Below are 21283 nucleotides of genomic sequence, written 5' to 3' on the forward strand. Positions count from 1 at the left end.
CATCTTTAACAAAAGGGTGGTGGTGGGGAATTAGGCATTTTTAAAGGTGCATTTTTCCAAATGGGAAAAATAACTTTTCTAAATATAAACATTTTCCCCATATACCTTTTTGGGGAGTTGCACATTTGTGCATGTTTCAGAAGTACATGCCCAGAAACCCAAGTATGGAAACTGCAGACATTTTCCATAGGTTACATTTGCATTTTCCATCAAGGCTGTGAACTGGTCACGTGTCGAATTTGTAAACAGGAACAGAGTTCAGGAATATTCGTACCTTTTGGTTGAATGTTCAAGTCCCCCAGTCATTGGATCAAATGTTAAGCACTGAGCTATGGAACAATTCCGCTTGATATCTACTTAAGAGGTAGTGGACAAGTCTTTCTGTTGATTTCAGTGACACACAAAAACCTGGATTATCGTTTCTAGCATGTGCTTTGTTACTTTCCCAGCAAATTTTGTGCCAGATAAACTTCAGCTATCATCAAGCCTGTTTCATCATCCTCAGTTCCTCCATCACCAGGGGGCAGTATGGGTTCCATGAGCTTGAAGAGAGCACCCTGGGTGAAGAAAGACACAATATTGTTTATATTGACAAAATACTGTGGAATACAACTGCAGTATCTTCATAATTAGTCCATCCATAATCTTAATAAATATATGTGCCTTCATGTGAGTATCTTAATTATAGAATTGTTATGCTTTTCTCTGTTATTTTATTTCCTAAGCACCTCAGTGTGACAGGTACATACTTTTTTCCCTAAGATCTGACAGTTAGTTTTTTAAAAATTTATCCTAGAGAAGAAAAAAGCCAAGAGCTTTAGATTCAAATTCCCGATGATCTATGTGGACTCCAGTTAGCTTGGAAATGGTGTCTTTGAAAATATCCCATATTTGTGTGTACATCACCAATAATATTTTACAACAAAAGCCTTGATCGCAACAGTAGAAATCATCAGAGTACTAACTTCAAGGAAAAAGAAAAAGACTATGTTGACCCAGATATTTGTTTAAAATTATAGTTTATCTTCTCATTAACTAAAATTCTTTGCTGTTTACTCAAACTGTTTTAACAAATCAATCAGTTTTTAGGATCAAATTCAAAAGAACATGTGTCTTGATTTGTATGACCTTAAATTCTTCTGTTCCCCTTTTAGAAGACAACATACTTTTTCCCCTAAGAGATATTGGTTGCTAGGAGAGGGGCAATGGCCTGGCATTCTCTTATCCAGCAGTAAAACCAAAGAGCATATTGAGCTGAAGAGAGAAATTGCACAGTATGAGCCATGAATCACAAGTTGTCTTTAATGTGTCTACCCTGTTCCCACTTTTCTTCTCCAAACTTTTGTTTTTACAGATAGCACTCCTTTTCATGATCTTCTTTAAGCCATTCAAGGGAAGGGGGGAAATGTGCTGTTGACAGTCCACTCAGAGAAACAACAAACAAAAGTGTTGAGAGTTATTCATCGGCAACATTAGTGACAATGCCTGATTTAAAGAATAGCTTTAGTCAACTGCATTTAAAACAGAATGATTAATACCTTCTGTTTTTACCAAGGCGAAGGGACAAGTAGAAAGGTCTTGTTCTGCTATTTTTTCAGTTCAGATTCTGGCTTCAAATAATAGCACTACAAATGTAGATTTAAATTCAAGGGGAAAGGGTATTAGTATTCGTTGAACAATTTAACAGGTTTTTTTTTGTTTAGAACTGCTTTATGCCAAAGCAGTTTCTCTTTCAACACAAAACAAGCCACTTTCCATGAATCATTATTCTCTCCCCTGCTTTTTTCAATTAAAATCTCATTTAGTTAAAGATTCTGAAAAATTAAATAATTAAATGAAATACATAAAATACTTGTACCTTGTTGCATAGCCAAACTCTCTCAGAGCAGTTTACAGTGTCAAAACAGTTTAAAAATGTATACATTGCATTTATAAACTTGGTTTAAAAAAATGATAAAAAAACAAGTGAAAAGCATCAAAATCAATGATAAATTCCATTGCCCGATCATGATTCTGTTCAACCATTGCCCAGAGTTGTGTGCAATGGATGTGATACATATGACTAAAATAAAGGACACATTCAGTTACATATGCCACCTGAGCACCAGCCAGCAGATTCTTGTAGGTAAGCTGCAGACCTAATCTTCATGGGGAGCATAGCATCAACTTGTGGATCAGCTAGTGTGCATAGCATAAACAAGTCTGTTTTATTAGCACTGGACCTTTATTTCTTTATTTTTATTTTTGGAAAATACACAATCTGAAATGATCCCACACAGTGTTTGCATGTAGATTATCATTAGCATGGGGGAGAAGAATGACCCCTGAGGAATCTCCTTATAGAGAGTGCAAGGGGAAGAGCAATATTCCTCAAACATCACCTTCTGGAGACAGCTGTCCAAGTAGGAGCAGAACCACTGCAATGCAATACTTCTACTCTAACTCAGCCAGCTTCCCCAGAAGGACACCATTGTCAGTGGCATCAAAAGCTGAGAGATCTAGGAGTAACAAGAACATCATACTACCCCTGTCTTTCTCCTGGTGATGTTCATCATAGAGGGCAACCAAAGCTGTTTCCAGGACACAATCAGGCGTGAAATCCAAATGAAATGGTTCTATACAATGAGTTTCATCCGAGAGTGCCTGGAGTTGGTTAGGGGATATTTGACATTGGCCTAAAATTATTAAGATCTTTCTTAGGAGGAGCCTCACCACTATCTGTCTCAGGTGGTATAAAAACACTCATAAATAGGCATTAATGACCTCCTGGCTCAGCTAGCAGTTTCCTCCCTACTAGGTTTTACTAGCCAAGAAGGCAAGGATCCAGTATGGACGTGGCTGCACAAACCTTTCTGAGTTTATTGTCAACATGTTCAATGCTTCAGAAGCTGGAACTCATCTGAAAACAAAACAATATGAGACAAGACAAGATGAGATAAAATGAAGCAAGATAAAACAGAAACCCTGGACCAGGCTGTGCTCTGGGTATCTTATCTGATTCTACTGCAATAACATTGGAGTCTAAATCCCATAGCCAGCAGTCCTATCCTTGCAGAAAGAGTCCAGATCTGCTTGTCAGGACTGCTGGCTTCAGTCTTTCATGAGTCCTGCTCTGAGCTGACAGCTATAGTTCTACTGGCCATCCACCCCAGGGGTGGAGATGCTTACACAATCAGCAGGGAGGCTGACAGGCCTTGAGGGAGTTTCCATCCTCTTTGCAGGACTGCAGCCTTTGAGTCACACATACAAGTAACTGTTGTACATCCAACTCTTTACTCCAGCTTGGTTGTGTATATAGACCTCAGGTTTTTTTTTTTTTTTTTTAAGAAAATAGTACAGAACACTTGGAAACAATTACATCCAGCCCTCTATATTCCACTCCATTCTAGTTAAACTTTTGATTGGCACAATAACTGCTCTTTCTAAATATTTGATGTCAGTATGTCAAATGTTTAAAAAGTGCAATGATTGTGTCAATCAATTGTTCAACTTGAATTGAGGGGAAAAGAGGGCTGAATATAGTTGTTACATGGATATAAATACTAAAAGTTTTAGATTAAAGTAAAACTGACTTTATTTTGGATCATTAGTAGCCTGCATGCTACCGCAGGAGTAGTTGTTAGAAATACTTATGTGGCTACATGTAAAGGCTTCCAGATGCATTGCTTATACAGGCGTGGAGCATGCAATTTTGGGAGCCATTTCTTGCTTGTTGTTAGTTGAGAAGTCGTGTCTGACCCATCACGACAACACTTCTCCAGGCCTTCCTATCCTTGCTTGATATGTACATGCAAAGTTGTAATTAATCATGTAGGCATAAGTTTTACACAAGGAGAGTGGCTGATGCACCATTAGCACCCATATGATGGAGTAAAGAGACTTTGAAGCATGCTTCTTAGAAAGCTTAGTTCAAGGTAAAACGAACAAGAGTCTCGTCAGTTTAAGGACAAAGAATTTTATTTTGGCATAAACTTTTGTGGACAATGGTAGGGGAAATACTACCAGACTAATATATTTGTTAGTTTTTTAAGGTGTCACAAGATTTGTTATTACATCAATAAACTAAGACTAACCCTTTGGAAAGTATTCCACAAAGTAAGTACACCTGCAGTAGATTATAATCTTCAGTCACTGTCCCTAATTTTGCATCATAAATATAGTCCTGTTCTAGTGTTGGTTCCAAAATTTATGAAGGATCCAGTGGTAACACAGTGGGGACTCAACACCTTTGGTAATGGCAAATATGGCAGCTGTTACTCAGCCCTATTTTTCCTACTCAGATCAAATCAGCACATAATTTTTGTCCACAAGGATGAGAACCATGGCAAATCACTTGTTACCCTGAAAGAACCTCTGTGTGAAGAACTGGCTCTATTAAGACTGGGAGATGTGCTTGGTGGGATAGGTAATATTCTGACCTATTCCTTCATGCATTGCATACTTACTTTCTCTAGTAAAATACAAATTATTTTGCAATTTAAGTAGTCAGCCCTAAATAGATAACTGAATGGGAAGATATGCTATTGCTCTTGGACTGAAGCTGTTCCAGTGTTATTTATTTCTTTTCCCTTGAATGTTCAAGTTTCTCAGAATTATTTTGAAGTTTGCAGGAAAAGCATCTTCGTAATCGTCTAATCCTGCGTTAATCCTTCTCTTTCATTCAGATAGCCTTACCCTTGAGCATTTTATATTGCATTTCTGCTTGTGAATCCATGAGACTCTATAAACCTCTAAGCTTTTTTAATCCAGTGAAGCCAATTATTATTAAACTATTTGTAAACAAGCTGTAGATGCCTGTCTTGAGGAATTTTAGTCAATTGTCATCATGCATAATATTGATTAGGAGTTGCTATTCCAATGATAGCCTATTCTTATTGCATAAAAAAAACAGTAGATATAACCTTTATTTTACAATATAAATTATTGCTGTGAAGTCTAGCTTCATAACAGGAAAAAATCTATGCTTTATAAGGAGAAAATATTTTGTATGCAGAAGAGAGAGGCTTGTGTTTATTACAAATAATGCACATGGGGAGATGATTGGATTAAGAACTGGCCTTTCACCTTGAAGGGCACAGTTCAAATTAAGCCTTAGGTCCTAAGTAAATTGAGATGAATGGGTTTAGCTTCATCCCTAGTGTAAAGTAGTCTATATTGCAAAAATCATCATACATCTGTTTTCGCAAACTTGGCATAATTGACATTCTCTTAGGACCAAGCTGGCACTGAAACTATTGCTTATTATTGAGGAAGATGCTCTCTTCAGGTCAGGGTGAAGGTCATTGGCAGGTCCATGAAGAAAAGCTTATTTTGTCTGTATTGACGATCTGTTCTGCACACATTAGAAATAATGCTAAAGGTGTTTAAAGCAAGCTACCAATTCAATTCCAATTTAATTTGTTTTATTATTAAAATAGATGATTAAAGATACTTAGATCTTTGTATTCTACTTTGGTGAAGCTCAAATGTTCATTAAAATGCAAAGAAGTACAGCCATTTATCATTTCTTAGTAGCAGCAAACTTAATGCTGCAGTGATTTAATTTTTTTGAGGGGGGATTCAAGGTATAGTAGAGACACTGCTTCAGATTAGTGCAACATTCAGGATTAGGATTAATGTTAGAAGGAAGATAGTGTACTGTCCCAGGAGTTAATGCTGGGCACTCTGTTGCTTCCCTGGTCATCACTTTTTCAAAACAAAAAGCCAACAGACAAAAGCATTTTTTTTTCTGGAAATAGATTGCATTCTTTATTAGATTCACCTGTTAGCTGGCTTACAAAAGAGTAGAGTTTTCCCCCCCCCCCCCCCAATATTCTGAATCTATGAGTTGTAACTAAGTTAATAGGCTATTTTCCCATTTCAAGCTGGAGCTTGTATTTTGACTAACTGGTATCTTTCTATTGGTGTTGAATTTTCATAGAAGCATACCTTGTCAGATAGCCATGCACAAATCACAGTTTATGTAGATAAATATGCATAACACACAATGATCACTGAAAACTTGTAAGTAATGAGCCCCTTTATTTGGCACATCCTATTTGTGCTGAGGACATTATTTCCAGTTACCCAATCATTTTGACACAAGACCTGCCAAACTTCTACCCCAGTGATTCATGTGGGGAGCTGGCTGCGTAAGTCTACTTACATCTATATTTTTTACTGCATTTTGGCACCAAAGTGCATCTCATATAACCTTGGAAAGATTATGGCAGTAATTTTTATACCAAGTCAGACTTAAATAGTGATTGGGTTTCTCTGTCAATACAACCCATCACAGGTGACAAGGTATGCTGGGTTTTGTATTTACAGATTGGGGCCTTTTCCTGCAGAAAAAGGAGGAGAAAGAGCCACCCTGACAACTCAAGGGTTTCCGGAGGGATTGCTGTACCCATGATAGGCTGTTATGTTATCAAAACCTGGATGTCTTATTCCATCATCTGTACCGGCAACTGGCATTGAGCTTCTTAGAGAGAGTGACCAAAAAAAACAAATCAAAACAAACCCAAACCCAAACCCAAAAACAAATCCCAAGTTTGTTCAGGCTAACTTTTGGGGAACTACTATTTGGTATGCCTTGATAACTTCATACAAACAATTATTTATTCATTGGCAATATTTATATACCACCCTTCATTTGCCATAAATTCAAAAGTTGTTTACAAAAGATTCAAAAGAAACAAAACAAAAAATAAATGAAACACACACACACACCCAATTGTTGATAGAAAGACAGCTTGTGAGTGGTAGACAAAGCCAAACAGGAAGATCTTTTCAAAAAACATCAATAAATTTTCTGGTATAGAGTCCTGACATCTTTCAGAGTGGAGCTCATTCCACAAGATGGGTGCTACTCCAAAGAAGGCCTGTCTCCCTTTCCTTGCCAACTGTAGAAAACTATAAGCCATGGCATAAACAACAGGTCCTTTCCTGAAGAACATAATGGCCAAAAAATGAGTACAGGAGGAAATGCTTATTATGATTACTTTTGTTAGTATTTTGACCCTTTTTTTGGCTCACATTGTTTAAAGTACTAGGATACAAACAATAGGGATTAATATTACATTTTTTTGAAATTATGCCTTTCTTTTATGCCAAACGGCAAAGACAGAATGTTTTGCTGAACTTTCATAAAGCACTGGTTCTTTTTACTAGTTTGTATACTAATATGGAAGAATAGGGTAGAAATCAAGTTTCAATAGTTAATGAATGTCCCAGTAAGGGTAGAGTCAAGAAGCTTTAGGGAAAGAGACAGAGGGATGGTTTTGGATTCAAGTCTATATGGGAAGATGCCTCTTCTTTATCGAAGTAGAAGGCTATTTAGAGTTGCACAATCTGTTAAATTTCAATAACATTACTTCAAAAAGGGTTTGGCTTGAGTTTGATAAAAGGAAAAAAGAGAAAGGACAAGCACATGGCAAGCTGTAAATATATATAAATGGGTTTTGTTTTGTTGGTAAATTAACCTAAAGGTGAGGTGCTATGGTGGAAAAAAAATATGCTTGATTCCTTGTTGACACTGCAGTCCCAAGCAGCTTTAGGCTATATACATAGTTACTTTTATTTGCTAATAAGTCCCACTGAATTCAATGGGAAATACTTTCTGAGTAAACATGTATAGGATTGCCCTGCAATGCTTCAGTCCAATACATACTTACCTAGGAATAAATCTTATTGAACTCAGTGGATGATCTGGGACTGGAAACCAAGTCCCAGAGAGATATGAGGAGTTATTGAAAGCACTGGTCATGTTTGAGAGAAGAGAAGACTGAGAGGAGATTTGATACCACTCTACAAGTACTTGAATGGCTGTCACAAAGAGGAAGGCCAGGATCTCTTTTTGAGCATTCCATAGTGCAGAACATGGAATAGTGTTTTAAGTCACAGGAAACCAGGTGCTGGCTAAACATCAGAAACAACCTCCTGATGTTAGAGCAGTACCATGATGGAATCATTTATCTATGTGGGCTCTCCCGTACTAGAGGAATTCAAGATGAACTGAACAACCATCTGAAAAGGATGGTTTAACTTGGACTTCTGCATTGATCAGGGGGTTGGGCCCTCTTGGCCATTTCCAACTCTGTTGTTCTGTAATTCTCTGGGTCAGTGTATTTTCAGTTCTAATTGTGTTTTGTGGACTCTATGGCCTTTTTGGCCTCCCAATCTTGGCCTCTTATTATTCTGGAAGTTGACTAGACATATATTAGTGCCTTATGTGTTACAATACCAGCACAATATTTTATCCAAACTATGTTTCTGCTAATCTAGTATCTAACCAAATACTTTTATGATTCACTCTGGGTAATTGGTAAAGTTTTTGAAGAGGTTGAACTTCCATTTAAACCTAATTTTGCACTACTTATTTATAGACAAATAGATTTAATAATAAAAATCATATACTGGCAGCTACTGTATCATCTGTGGAACATATTGGCATGCATGGGGAATGGAAGCTGTGCTAAGCTCTAAGTAGCTAAAAGGGATTAACTTTCCACAGAGGAGTTACTAATGAAGACATCCCAGTTAAACATTTAAAAAGTAAAAGATAAGAAACACGGCGTACTAAAGATGAAAACTTTTGGTGGCTTTATCCTTTTTTTCAGAGCTTTTTTCTTGCTTTTGAAGTTACTATGCGGTTGTCTGGCAGTGGCAACATCCTAGATATAAATGGATTGGGTAGGTATGACAGGTGCGTGTATGTTGTCTGAGTACTTGATCTCATTTACTGAGGTATTGTACTTGATACATTTACAGTGCAATCCTGTACATGCTTATTTATTGTATACACGTCCTGCTGAATGTATAGGACTGTAGCCCCACTTTACAATAGTGGCACTATTCAGTGTATAAGTAGCTGCGTATAAGGTTTAAAATTTAAAATAAACAGTTGTTTTGCAAAAGAGAGATACAATCAACAAATTGTGACATTTCGTATAAAATTAGAAATGAAAGATTAAGTATTGCTCATTTCTGAAATAAAAATTGTAGGGTGGTTTTATTTTCACAAACAAAGCATTTCTTTTCAGTAAACTTTTATATATTATGTACAGTCCTGTATATACAACAATTGTTGTTTGTAATATCTTTATATACTCAACAGGAGACCCAATTAAAGTGTTTTAACAGTATGATGATGTATGGATACACATGCACAAGTGGTATTGTAGAAGACATAGGCATGTTAACAGGACTGCCAGTTTCATATGCAACACTTTGATTTTGATGGTTTTGGCATCTTCTCTTATGTCAGATGCACATGTTTAGCTAAATTAAGATGTTAGTTCACAGGCTTCCATGTAAAATCAAACCACCCTAGAAGGGTGGTGCCTCCTCTCATGCTCACATTCCTTAGCTGATCACATAAGTATTTTTTTTAATCAAATCAGCTCACAGATTTAACTTTTCTTTCCCTAACCCTAACCTTAAACCTATTAATACTCTTTAATACCAAGAAAAAAAGAATGGGGTGCATAAAAATGGACTTCTCCCTTTACTTTTAGCTTCATAAAGAGATGATATTAAAGAGACCAGACAAAGAGATTGGAGTTGCAAGATTGTTTGGACTTCTTGTTTGTTTGCCTTTATGATTTTAGAACTGGAAATTGGAACTTTAAAATGTGAGGTCTGCAGAGAATGCAGGCCAGCGAAAATCTTGTCTGGCCAAGAAAGTGCTGGTAGTCTCAGAGCACTTGTACATGTAACAGTGTAATCCCATACCCCAATTATGCTTGCTAAATATTTTGAAAGCAATGTTCAGTCATCCTGCAGTACCAACAGCTTGATGATGATTCAGCAGCTGTTAAATGAAGCTCCATGAGGTAACGGGGAAGAAATAGGGAATCTGGCCAAAGGGGAGACGCAAGAAGTGTTGTAGCCAAGCTAGGCACACAACTCAAGACAACAGCAGGGACAATGTTTGAATTTCAGGTTCTCCATGCTGTGAAGATTGTTTCAGTAGATGATGTTTGACCTAGATGAACTGATTGTAGTAGATTTCACAGATGCTTGGGTTGAGCTTTTGCTGCCATTTAATGATGTTATTCATAATAAGATCACATCTGTGTGAAGAAGATCTGGAGTTTGTCTCCTCCCCAACAAATGTACACTCAGATGTTGTCTCTGAAAGAGTGTGTGTATGTATGTTCACCTCACATTTATTTGTTTGGCTTGTAATGTGTCCTGGCTTCCTTTTTGAATATTAAAGCTTCTGGGCAATTGCTATGTGAGCCGCCCCAAAGCTTCGGCGAATGGGGTGGCATAGAAATTTTCTAAATAAATAAATAAATAAATAAGGTTTATTGTTTCGTATGAATCTGGGCAAGGTAGCTTTTCACAATGGCTAAAATGTACCACACCATCTAAGAACTTGAACTTGTAGATATCTTGTTAACCATTGCAGTCAGCCACCCTGTACCTCTTTTCATGACCAGTTTGTCTATCACATGTCAGATGCCTTCATGGCTTATTTGAGCCATGCTGTCAATCACCAATTATGTGACCTCAGTTAGTGGCTCATACATGGATACCGTGGGGTTGCTGAGAAACAAAATAAAAAACAATCTCCCTTAGACTTTTGTATCTTTCTTTGTACAGGATATTTATGCATAAAGACGGCTAAGGCACCAAAAAAGGGAAGCACCAACTGGTAGATTTTCCCAGCTTCAAAAGCAGTCTCTGAACAACAGACATTCATTGTAAGTTTTTTTGCCTCCAAAAAGGGCATTAGATAGTCTCCTGTATGCTTCCAGGCTTTCATCAAGGAAACCATTAAGGAACTGATCAGATTAGCTATGCTCTTTTGTCTGGAGACTGGTGTCAAAGAAAGCTATGGATGATCCCTCTCCTAGCCTTGCACTGTCTATGGTTTAGCTAGCTGTCAATGCTGGAATCTCCTCATAGTCTAGCTCAGATTTTGACACAGTCTTTGTTATTGAAACAACTAAGAAAAATGGCCAGAGTTTCTCTACTGTTGTTGATTGCCCAGAGAACTTTGGCTGTTGGACAGTAGAATAATATATATACATTTTTCTGAACCTATGAATATTAAAAAAGGTAGAGGTATGAGTAGGGATCTGACTGTAATCACAAGCTCTTATCATATTTATGACTATAATAATGCTGCAGTTTCCATTCCAATAACTATCTTAGCCTTGAGGCAAGACTCTGTTGTGATCATGTTAGTGTCAGAGGCTCAAATCAGGGACACATCCCTGATGCAACCAGCCACTATCAAGTTCAATACTGAACACTTCAGTATGAAGGGCTTTGGGAGTAATGCCCTGGATTCTGGTTTCTGTTCTCTCTGTGGCATTAGTACAGAGGTCAACACAGAAATCAGATTGACAATGTGCTTTGCAGCCAAAGATGGAGAAGCTCTATGCAGTCAGTAAAAACAAGACCAGGAGCTGACTGTGGCTCAGATCATGAGCTTCTCATTGCAAAATTTAGGCTTAAGTTGAAGAAAGTAGGGAGAAGCACTGGGTCACTCAGGTATGACCTAAATCATATCCCTGACAAATATATAGTAGAGGTGACAAATAGATTTAAGGAATTAGATCTGATAGACAGAGAGCCTGAAGAACTATGGATGGAAGTTCACAACATTGTACAAGAGGTAGCGACTAAAACCATCCCAAAGAAAAAGAAATGTAAGAAAGCAAAATGGATGTCTGAGGAAGCTTTACAAATAGCTGAGGAGAGAAGGGAAGCAAAAGGCAAGGGAAGAAGGGAAAGATACACCCAATTGAATGCAGAATTCCAGAGAACAGCTAGAAGAGATAAGAATGCCTTCTTAAACGAACAGTGCAAAGAAATAGAAGAAAACAATAGAATAGGGAGGACCAAAGATCTCTTCAAGAAAATTGGAGATATGAAGGAAACGTTTCATGCAAAGATGGGCATGATAAAGGACCAAAATGGCAGGGATCTAACAGAGGCAGAAGAAATTAAGAAGAGGTGGCAAGATTGCACAGAAAAATTATACAAGATAGAGCTTAACGTCCCTGTTAACCACAGTTGGGTGGTCACTGACCTCAAGCCAGACATCCTGGAATGTGCAGTCAAGTGGGCCTTAGAAAGTCTGAGCAACAACAAAGCTAGTGGAGGTGACAGTATTCCAGCTGAGCTATTCAAAATCCTAAAAGATGATGCAGTAAAAGTGCTACACTCAATATGCCAGCAAATTTGGAAAACTCAACAGTGGCCACAGGACTGGAAAAGGTCAGTTTACATTCCAGTTCCAAAGAAGAGCAATGCCAAAGAATGTTCAAACTACCACACCATTGCACCCATTTCACATGCTAGTTATGTTCAAAATCCTACAAGCTAGGCTCCAGCAGTATGGGGACCAAGAACTACCAGAAGCACAGGCAGGATTTCAAAGTGGCAGAGGAACTAGAGATCAAATTGCCAACATATGCCGGATCATGGAGAAAGCTAGGGAGTTCCAGAAAAACATCTACTTCTGCTTCATTGACTATGTTAAAGTCTTCAATTGTGTGGATCACAACAAATTGTGGCAAGTTCTTAAAGAGATGGGAGTACCAGACCATCTTATTTGTCTCTTGAGAATCCTATATGCAGGTCAAGAAGCAACAGTGAGAACTGAACACAGAACCACTGATTGGTTCAAAATTGAGAAAGGAGTTTGGCAAGGTGTATACTGTCATCCTGCCTATTTAATTTATATGCAGAGCACATCATGAGAAAGGTGGGGGTAGATGAATCAAGATTGGAATTAAGTTGGAATTAAGATTGCCGGGAGAAATATCAACAACCTCAGATATGCAGATGATACCACTCTAATGGCAGAAAGTGAAGAGGAACTAAAGAGCCTCTTGATACGGATGAAGGAGGAGAGCACAAAAGTTTGCTTGAAACTCAACATTTAGAAAACTAAGATCATGGCATCCGGTCCTCTCACTTCCTGGCAAAGAGATGGAGAAGAAATGAAGGCAGTGACAGATTTTATTTTCCTGGGCTGCAAGATCACCACAGACGGGGACTGTAGCCAAGAAATTAAAAGACACTTGCTCCTTTGGAGGAAAGCTGTGGCAAATCTAGATAGCATACTGAAAAGCAAAGACATCACCCTGCCGACAAAAGTGTGTATGGTCAAGGCTATGGTTTTCCCAGTTGCAATGTATGGCTGTGAAAGTTGGACCATATGGACGGCTAATCGCCAAAAAAATGAAGCCTTTGAATTGTGGTGCTGGAGAAGACTCCTGTGAGTCCCTTGGACTGCAAGGCAATCAAACCAGTCAGTCCTAGAGGAGATCAACCGTGACTGCTCTTTAGAAGACCAGATACTGAAGATGAAACTCAAATACTTTGGCCACCTAATGAGAAGGAAGGACTCACTGGAAAAGAGCGTAATGTTGGGAACAATAGATGGCAAAAGAAGAAGGGGACGGCAGAGAATGAGGTGGCTGGATGGAGTGACTGAAGCAGTTGGTGTGAGCTTAAGTGGACTCTGGGGGATGGTGGAGGACAGGAAGTCCTGGAGGAATGTTGTCCATGGGGTGCGATGGGTCAGACATGACTTCGCGACTAACAACAAGAGAATTTTAAAATTTATGTCAATAAAGAATTAAAAAGAAAGTTATAAACTTGTTTGGAAATGGTATTTAACTTCAGTTAAATTAAATTATATTACAATGTTTGTTGGAGATGCAACCAGGAAGGGGTACATATTTCCATAGGTGGTGGAAGTGTAAATATATAAATGAGTTTTGGGAAATGGTCTTCAAAGAAATTGGTAAAATAATGAATTTAAATATTAGAGAACAGATGGGAAAAATTCTAAAGAAATGATGGTGAATTTATTAATAGCAGTAAGATTAATAATAACAAAGAAATGGAAAAGAAAAGGTGAATATCATATAGTTGACTGGTATAAAGAAGTCTGGTACATAGCTATTAATGATAAGTTAACATGTGCTTTTAAATGGAAAAATGGTTTGATAAGTGAATACCAATTTGAAAATATTTGGAGACCTTTTATTGAATATGTTTCAATAAAAGGGGTGTGAACCACCACAAGAGTCAATGCAGTTCCCTTCTGGAAGGGAAGTGGGGCAACCTAAATGAATAAATGATCTTACATTAACTAGTGTTGTTGGTCCTGGTGGAGGTAGCACTGATATTAATGTATTGTTTAATTATGTTTATTGCTACTATATAAATTGTATTTTTTTTAGTTTAATAAAAAGTAAAAAAAAAAAAACCTGCTGCACAGTGATGAAAACTTCCTGGTTCCCCCTACAATTAAAACTTCCCAAATAATGCTTCCCATAATTTATACCTCCAATACCAACACCATAAACACCTGGTCAGCCATTACTGAGGTCCCATCAACTTTGCAAGCTGTCATACCCAACAAAGGTACAGGACACATGGTATCCTAAGCCAGAGACTCCAGGGCATTCCTGTGTTTGGAAAGTACTGGATACACTATGCTCATCCATCTGTTCTCTAGATGCCACAATGGGATCCCAGGATGTATCTCTTATTAAAGATTTGGGGCAGTTCTCAGATCAGTTAATTGATGTAGCCAAGTCATTAGGACTCAGAATGCAGTAACTGGTCTTTACCATTCAGGATCTGGTGTTCAACACTATGCACACTGAGCTTTTCTAGGTACTGGTGATTCTGTTCCCTGTAGCTGTACACCATATTATAAAATAGTCATGGAAGGCTGCATAATCTAGACCTCTCACATTCATTCATGCCATTCTGAACTGTTGTTGAGGAAGGCAGTGAGACTCCACTATGTTCCTGTAAAACAGGAAGGTTGCCATTTTTATTTGATGGGCATACTTCTGTGTCCATTGGCCACCTTAGGAATCAAAATGTCCCGTTACTATGTGGCTGCATTGAGTTATCAGCTGCCCCTCTGGGTAAAAGTTGGTCAGTTCTTTAACCATTTTACTGATGATAAGACTTTGCTTGTGCATTTCAGGGTAAGGTTATGCCCTTAGCCAGACAACAAATCAACCCTCTAGTGTCGGGTGAACTTTAATGGCAAGGTCCCCTTTGTGGAAGTTGCTTTGGGACATCACACCTGACTAAGGTCAGCAGACCTATTTCAGGAGGCTCAGCCCTAAACTTATGATTTGATCACTTTTGTTCACCTCTCCCTAAAGACATCTAATATTGCATGCTCTTATTTTTGTATTTAGTAAAAAAATGCTTTAAAAGCCCTTGCTGATTTTTGTCTACAATATTCCAGATGAAATGGTTAAGGAAAATAATTAAATTATGCTTGGCGTTGTTTAAATGCTATCTTATGTAAAATTTAAAATCTGGAATACATATGCAAAAATAAAATGCAATCACATATTTTTTGTTGTTATGCATAGTCAAGTCTTCACCAACTTATGGCAACCCTATGAATAAATGCTTTCCAGAAGATCCTGTCCTTGTTAGCCCTGCCCAGCACTTGTAAATTCAAGGCTGGGTGTCTTCTTGAATTTACATTTATATTAGGATGTATAATATTAGAATATATAATAGTGTTCTTGGTTTCAGTGCAACGTTCTTATGGTTCATGGTCAGTTAAATTGAGTAATACAAATCTGTACTTATATGGACTTTAACTTCCTTAAGATAGTTATTTAAGTTGTATTTTGGCCTTATGCTTCTGTTAGTAATCTTTTTTTAGCTTTGCTCTGATTTTTATATTAAGAGTTCAAAAAGCACTATCAGAGTCTGCTATAGGTCTTGTTCTGACAGCAAGAATCTCTTATTTCCAATTACATTGTCTATTTTATTTCTATATTGGCCATTGCATGATGTCCATGTATGGAGCTGTCTGATCAGTTGCTAGAAGTGTATGTTTGCAATAGACAGGGCATTTGGTTCACAAAGCCTCCTGCTTTGTTTCTGTCCCTCAAAACATTTGATTCTGGTTTGTTTCTTACTTTTGTGTTCCAGTCACCTGTGATTCTTAGCAAGTCTTATTTCGGTGTGTTCTAAATTCCCTCTTGAACACCTGCATATGTTTTTGATTTCATCATCATCATCATCATCTGTTTTTGGAGTGTATATTTGAATGATAGTTATGTTGATAAGTTTTCCAAGAATATTAATGGATATGATTTGTCATACTTTACATTGTAACCCCTTACTGCCTGAGCTTCACCTTGCCTCAGTATTAGAGGCATTCAATTTCTTCTGAGTTTTTAATTTCCAGAGTAAGACACTTAGCGCTTGTCTGACTGGGCATGATTCATTCCAGTCCACTTTAGTTTGCTTATATTAAGTACTGTGATTTTACATTTCTTGCTTTACATCTTCCATTTTGTCTTGATTCATACTTCTCATGTTCCATGTTTCAATTGTATATGTTGTACAGCGTCAGACTTTTGTTTCACTTCTGTTCATGTTGGTCACTATATTTCTTCTCATCATCATCTTCTCACCTTTGATCTCATTGTGTCATTATCCATAGTGCTATTCACAGTTATCCTTTGCTCTACCCCAGTAGCTAGTTCTTTCGAGTGTCACTCAAGAGTGCTTTCGAACCTGGGGGTCTTCTGGTACTATCTTTTTTCCCATTTTGGATTGTTTCATCATAAGTTTTTCAAGGTAAGGAAACTCTGAAGTGGTTCATCATTGCCTTCTTCTGCATAGTACTAACCAGGCTTAGCTTGAGTGTCACTGCCATTATCTATGAAAGATCTTCCAACAGTGTTGTCTTCAGCTACTGCTGCTGCCCAGTAGCTGTCCTTCAGAAGTTTCACTTCCCCCATCACCATTAGATTTATCCAATCTCTTCTGCTCATGCATTTTATTCTGCTGTCTCTGCTTAACCATTCTTGGGTGACCCTGCTAGGAGACCAGGCTAGTTGATTGCATTGGTGGATGAACGGCACTAGACAGTGGAGTGTGTCCCTATTCATTCTACTGATATCAGTAATGCTGGTGAGACCTTGTTTAATATTTGACCTTTGGCCTGTGGTCTCTTGGGGTTTTATCTTGTCCCTCATGTTATTAATATGTACATAAAACCACTTGGGGAGGTTGTCTGGAATGTCGTGTTTTGGTGCCACCCTTATGCTGAGGACACTTTATCTCTCATTTATATGTCAGGATTGAGGGAAGCCATTGTAGTTCTAAATAAGTGCCTAAAGTTGGTAGTGACCTTGAATGAGGAGGAACAAACTGAAAGTTGATTCAGACAGTACAGATTAAGAAATATGGATTCATATGGATGGATTCATCCTTTGATGAATGGACACACACTGCTTGAAATGTCAGGAACTCAGTCTGAATGTATTCCTGGGATTGTCCTTGAACCTCAATAGCCATATTTTGCCAGTAGTGAGGAGTATGTTTACACAGTTTATGAGAATGCACCAAGTGCACCTGTTCTTAGGGATGCCTGATCTGACCCACTCTTTAGCTGGCCCATGGTTTAGTTTTCAGAATTTCCGTTATTGTTTGATATAAAAATAAACTAATTAAGTTACATGCCTTTTGGGCTACTATATTATGTTCTACATGGGGCTGCTTTGGAAAGTATTTGAAAGCTACAACAGCTCTGGAATGTTGCAGATATTATAGGAAGCACATGACTTCTTTGTTGTAGCAGCTTTACTGCTTTCAACAGCTTAATTGGCTACCTGTTTATTTATATATAAAATGTAATATGACTTATAAAGCCTTAGACCAGTTGACCTGAAAGACCATATTGTCCTGAACAAGCTTGTCTAGTTTTATGAACTTAACACGTACCACGTCTTCTGGTCCTGCCACCAATGGAGGCACATTAAGTAGAGACATGGGAAAGGCTTTCCTGGTGACAACTTCTATGTTCCTGAACTCAAAAGGAGGCAAGTTTGGTTCTCTCTGCTGTCCTTTTAAGCATGTGTGACACCAGCAGATAATATCTTTATACACACTAATATGTATAGATATGTGATCTCTATATATACTTATCTGGAAGTAAGTCTTATGAACTTTATATAACCTAATATAGCATAAATAAGAGCTTGCTGTAACTCTGCATCACCTTATGGTGGCTTAAGTAGAAAGAAGTCTGGTCAGAATAAGTATATGAAATTTCAGAATAAATTTAAAAAGAACAATGTAGGCAAGACTGAGTTTACTTCAGGAGCATAGTTTTTAAGTATTTGTGATAGGTGCTAAGACTTAGCACACCATTTTAATTCTATTTATAGAATCACTTAAGTTTACTGCATTCACCTGACAACCTTCTCAATAGCATGCCTAGGGGAAAAAGGGTGTCACTTTCTTTATAAATATATATAATATAATTGTGTACACTATTGACCATGGGCGAATAAGCTCTGAACTGTGAAAATAAATGCAGTCTGAACTAAAATACATGAGCAGAAAAAGATGAATGAAAACAATATCTAATAAGCATTAAATGTGAAAGTACTTCCAGATGGAAAGTTGGAAGTGACATGAAATATAAAGAAACCCATTTCTCTTCTAGCACTAGCAAAACACACATGTACCCTATGCCCCACTAAATGCATTTAACATTGAATACTTAGAGAATCATATTAAAGGGCTATTTTATCCCTTTTTTGATAAGACTTTTGAAGATCAGAGTTATCAGCTTCACTTGGAAGAACACATTTTGGCTGGCTGAGATACTACATTTTTAATAGATAGCAGCAATTGGAGAAATTGCAAAATAATGTCAAAAATGTGAAAATATATAAAAGTGGTATTTTTACACTACAAAGAAAGTGGAAATATCACAAGACTACCTTTGAACAGTCAAATAAAGGCAGTTATGCTATGAATAATACAAAGTAACCGAAAGAAGCATTCAAAATGGCAGGGAAAAACCTCTTTAACTTGAAATTTCAGTAATCTAATCTCATGGATCAGAGAGTATAATGCTTCAGTAAAGTAATTTTTCTATTGTCCTATCTAAGAATGTAAAATTGGTAGAGTTGTAATATTTTTAAACTACAGTATAATGTGGTGGACATCACATTCTGCTATAGTGAGAGTAGATAGCTAAATGCTAGTTTTAATACTGTAGTAATTTCAGAGCTACCTATCTGTGCACACACACTCATGCTCACAAACACACATCTGTATATAATGCAGTACTAGACTACAGCTTTGAATTATGGGAAAGGAAAACATGGTCCATACAGATCACATGACCCACTGGCGGAATAAGAGTGAGTTATCCTTGAGTTATCCTCCTCAGGTGTTGACTTAAGATCAACACCTGTATAATCATATGAGCTACCTGGGAACTGTTTCAGAGAAGAATTGTGAGATGAAGTAGGATAAAGATCATAAAACATGTTTTTTTTAAATAGAATTGACACAATGAGCCTTTTCAGACAAAACGTCATGCTGTGGTTTAGCATTATCTGCACAGCTCTGCATGAGCACTGGCCTCTTGCAAGCTCACAGATGTAACATTAAATCATAACTATCTCAATGGTTCAGGAGTATGATTTGATTAAGGAATACTATTTCTAAGAAGTACCATTCTGTACTGGGGTATATGCTGTTTCTAGCCTTGTGATTTATATAAGGAGTTGGATTGTTAAAAGGCAGTCTACATATGTGGAATAAGTGTTGGCAAGACCTTTTTTGTTCAAGTGATTGTGCTGACATTGTCATTAGTGATGCTCAAGCTGGCCTGATAGGGAAAAATGCTTGAAAATTACTGTTTCAATACAGCAGCTTATTATTCCTGGGTACAGACTAAAACAAAGTTTTATTGCCAAGAAGCATCTAACCAGATGCGGGGCACAAGAACCACCCTATTATTAAGCAAAGTGAAGTGCTTGCATCACGCAGCAGATGTTCTGCTGGGAAAATATCGCTGACAGGATATGTAGCGTTCCCACCTTGGAGAAAGTAGGCCAAGCTTGTGGAAAGGGATGATGTCCTGAGGGAGAAACTGGTGGGCAGCATAAAGACCACTGAATGCCATATCTGGCTGATGGATGGCATGCTCCACATCCGCTTAAAAGTCATGGGATTGGTTTAAGAGAGTTGGCTAAAGATATATCCTAATTCTAGATTCACTTTTCTGCTACTGTCCTTGAAATTTCTCTTTCTATGTCTTAAGAACTTTTATTGTAAGATACAGCAAAAGATCACTATTAAAAATATGTCTCTAGAGGCCAAATGTAGAGGTTTCCTGAGGGCTTGACCAAGTGAGATACTTGCTGGTTCTCTTGAGCCCATGTTCTACTGTGGTTAGTATATGATGCTAAGCATATATGATGATTCTATATGCTTAGTTATTGAGGACTGAGTTCCTCTGGGTTTGCATTAAATCACCAGCATGGCAGCTCTTGCTTTTTTTTAATTTGAAAGTAAACCAGTCACTATAGACAAGGTTGTTTATTGTTATCATATATTACTGCTGGCACCTCATTTTCAGGCTATGCTTTAAGACAAAGCAGGAACAACAATGCTTCTTGCCACAAAGTTTCTTATGTTTGAGAACATACATAATGGTCATGAAATAAGCACAATTTCTTCTTTGAGAACAGATTATGTGCACGTTCTCTGTAAGCATGGCTACTTGCTATGCACAGCTTAGATTGCTACTAAGAAATAGCCATTCAACTTAGATTGCTGCTAACGTTGCCCCTAGTGTAATATACGAACTAATACACAAATTGTGCATTTATCACAGAGGATTCTTTTTGTAACATGTTTTAGAAAGGATGCTTTTCTGACGGTGCATTATATTCAAGTTTGGTAATTCTTCATTAAAAAGAAAAAACATTTAGCCAAAAGGAAAAAAGAGGAAAAAGAAAACCCTTATATTTACTTGTATGACTAAGGGAAAACAAAATGAATTAATCAAATCCCCCGACTCAAACTGTTGCTGCATTACCATATTTAATAAGTAAAAATAACATTTATGTCTCTGTCCTCCTGAGAGAGTGCCTTCTATTCCTAATGCTCCATTTTCAAAACCCATTTAGACAACTGTTAAGTACATTAAATGTATCTCCATCTTACATTATCTAAAAAGTTTACTTCCCTCTGCTAGATTTCAGCTGACCTTCTGGTCTGTGGTGGTGATATGAATTTTTTCTTACTCTTGTGCTGCAGAGTGGTTCATTACATTGGATTTCCTGATAGGAAAGTATAGGTAGGATCAAGGAATCAAGGAGGGCAAGATTTACTTTAACACCCTAGACTTAAATAGCAACTAATTGGTTTATAATCTTTTAAAAGTGACGTTAGTAAGTTAGATATTCTTGTCCTCAACATCTGAGACAATATACCATACGACTACATTTCAATAATTAATGCAAAT

At 37.5% G+C, this 21283-nt stretch overlaps 1 protein-coding gene across 1 annotated transcript in view; it reads left to right on the forward strand.

Annotated features, from left to right (window-relative positions):
* The first annotated feature begins 5253 nt into the window (after nucleotides 1–5253).
* Nucleotides 5254–21283, forward strand: part of ROBO2 (roundabout guidance receptor 2) — a 453522-nt gene continuing 437492 nt past the window's right edge. Inside the window, exon 1 of the mRNA XM_044441757.1 lies at nucleotides 5254–5278. Coding sequence (XP_044297692.1) covers nucleotides 5254–5278 — 25 coding nt within the window. The remainder of the gene's footprint in view (nucleotides 5279–21283) is intronic.

Source organism: Varanus komodoensis, unplaced genomic scaffold (genome assembly GCF_004798865.1).
Source record: "Varanus komodoensis strain SLA01 unplaced genomic scaffold, ASM479886v1 scaffold4, whole genome shotgun sequence".
In the NCBI taxonomy this organism is placed as follows: domain Eukaryota; kingdom Metazoa; phylum Chordata; class Lepidosauria; order Squamata; family Varanidae; genus Varanus; species Varanus komodoensis.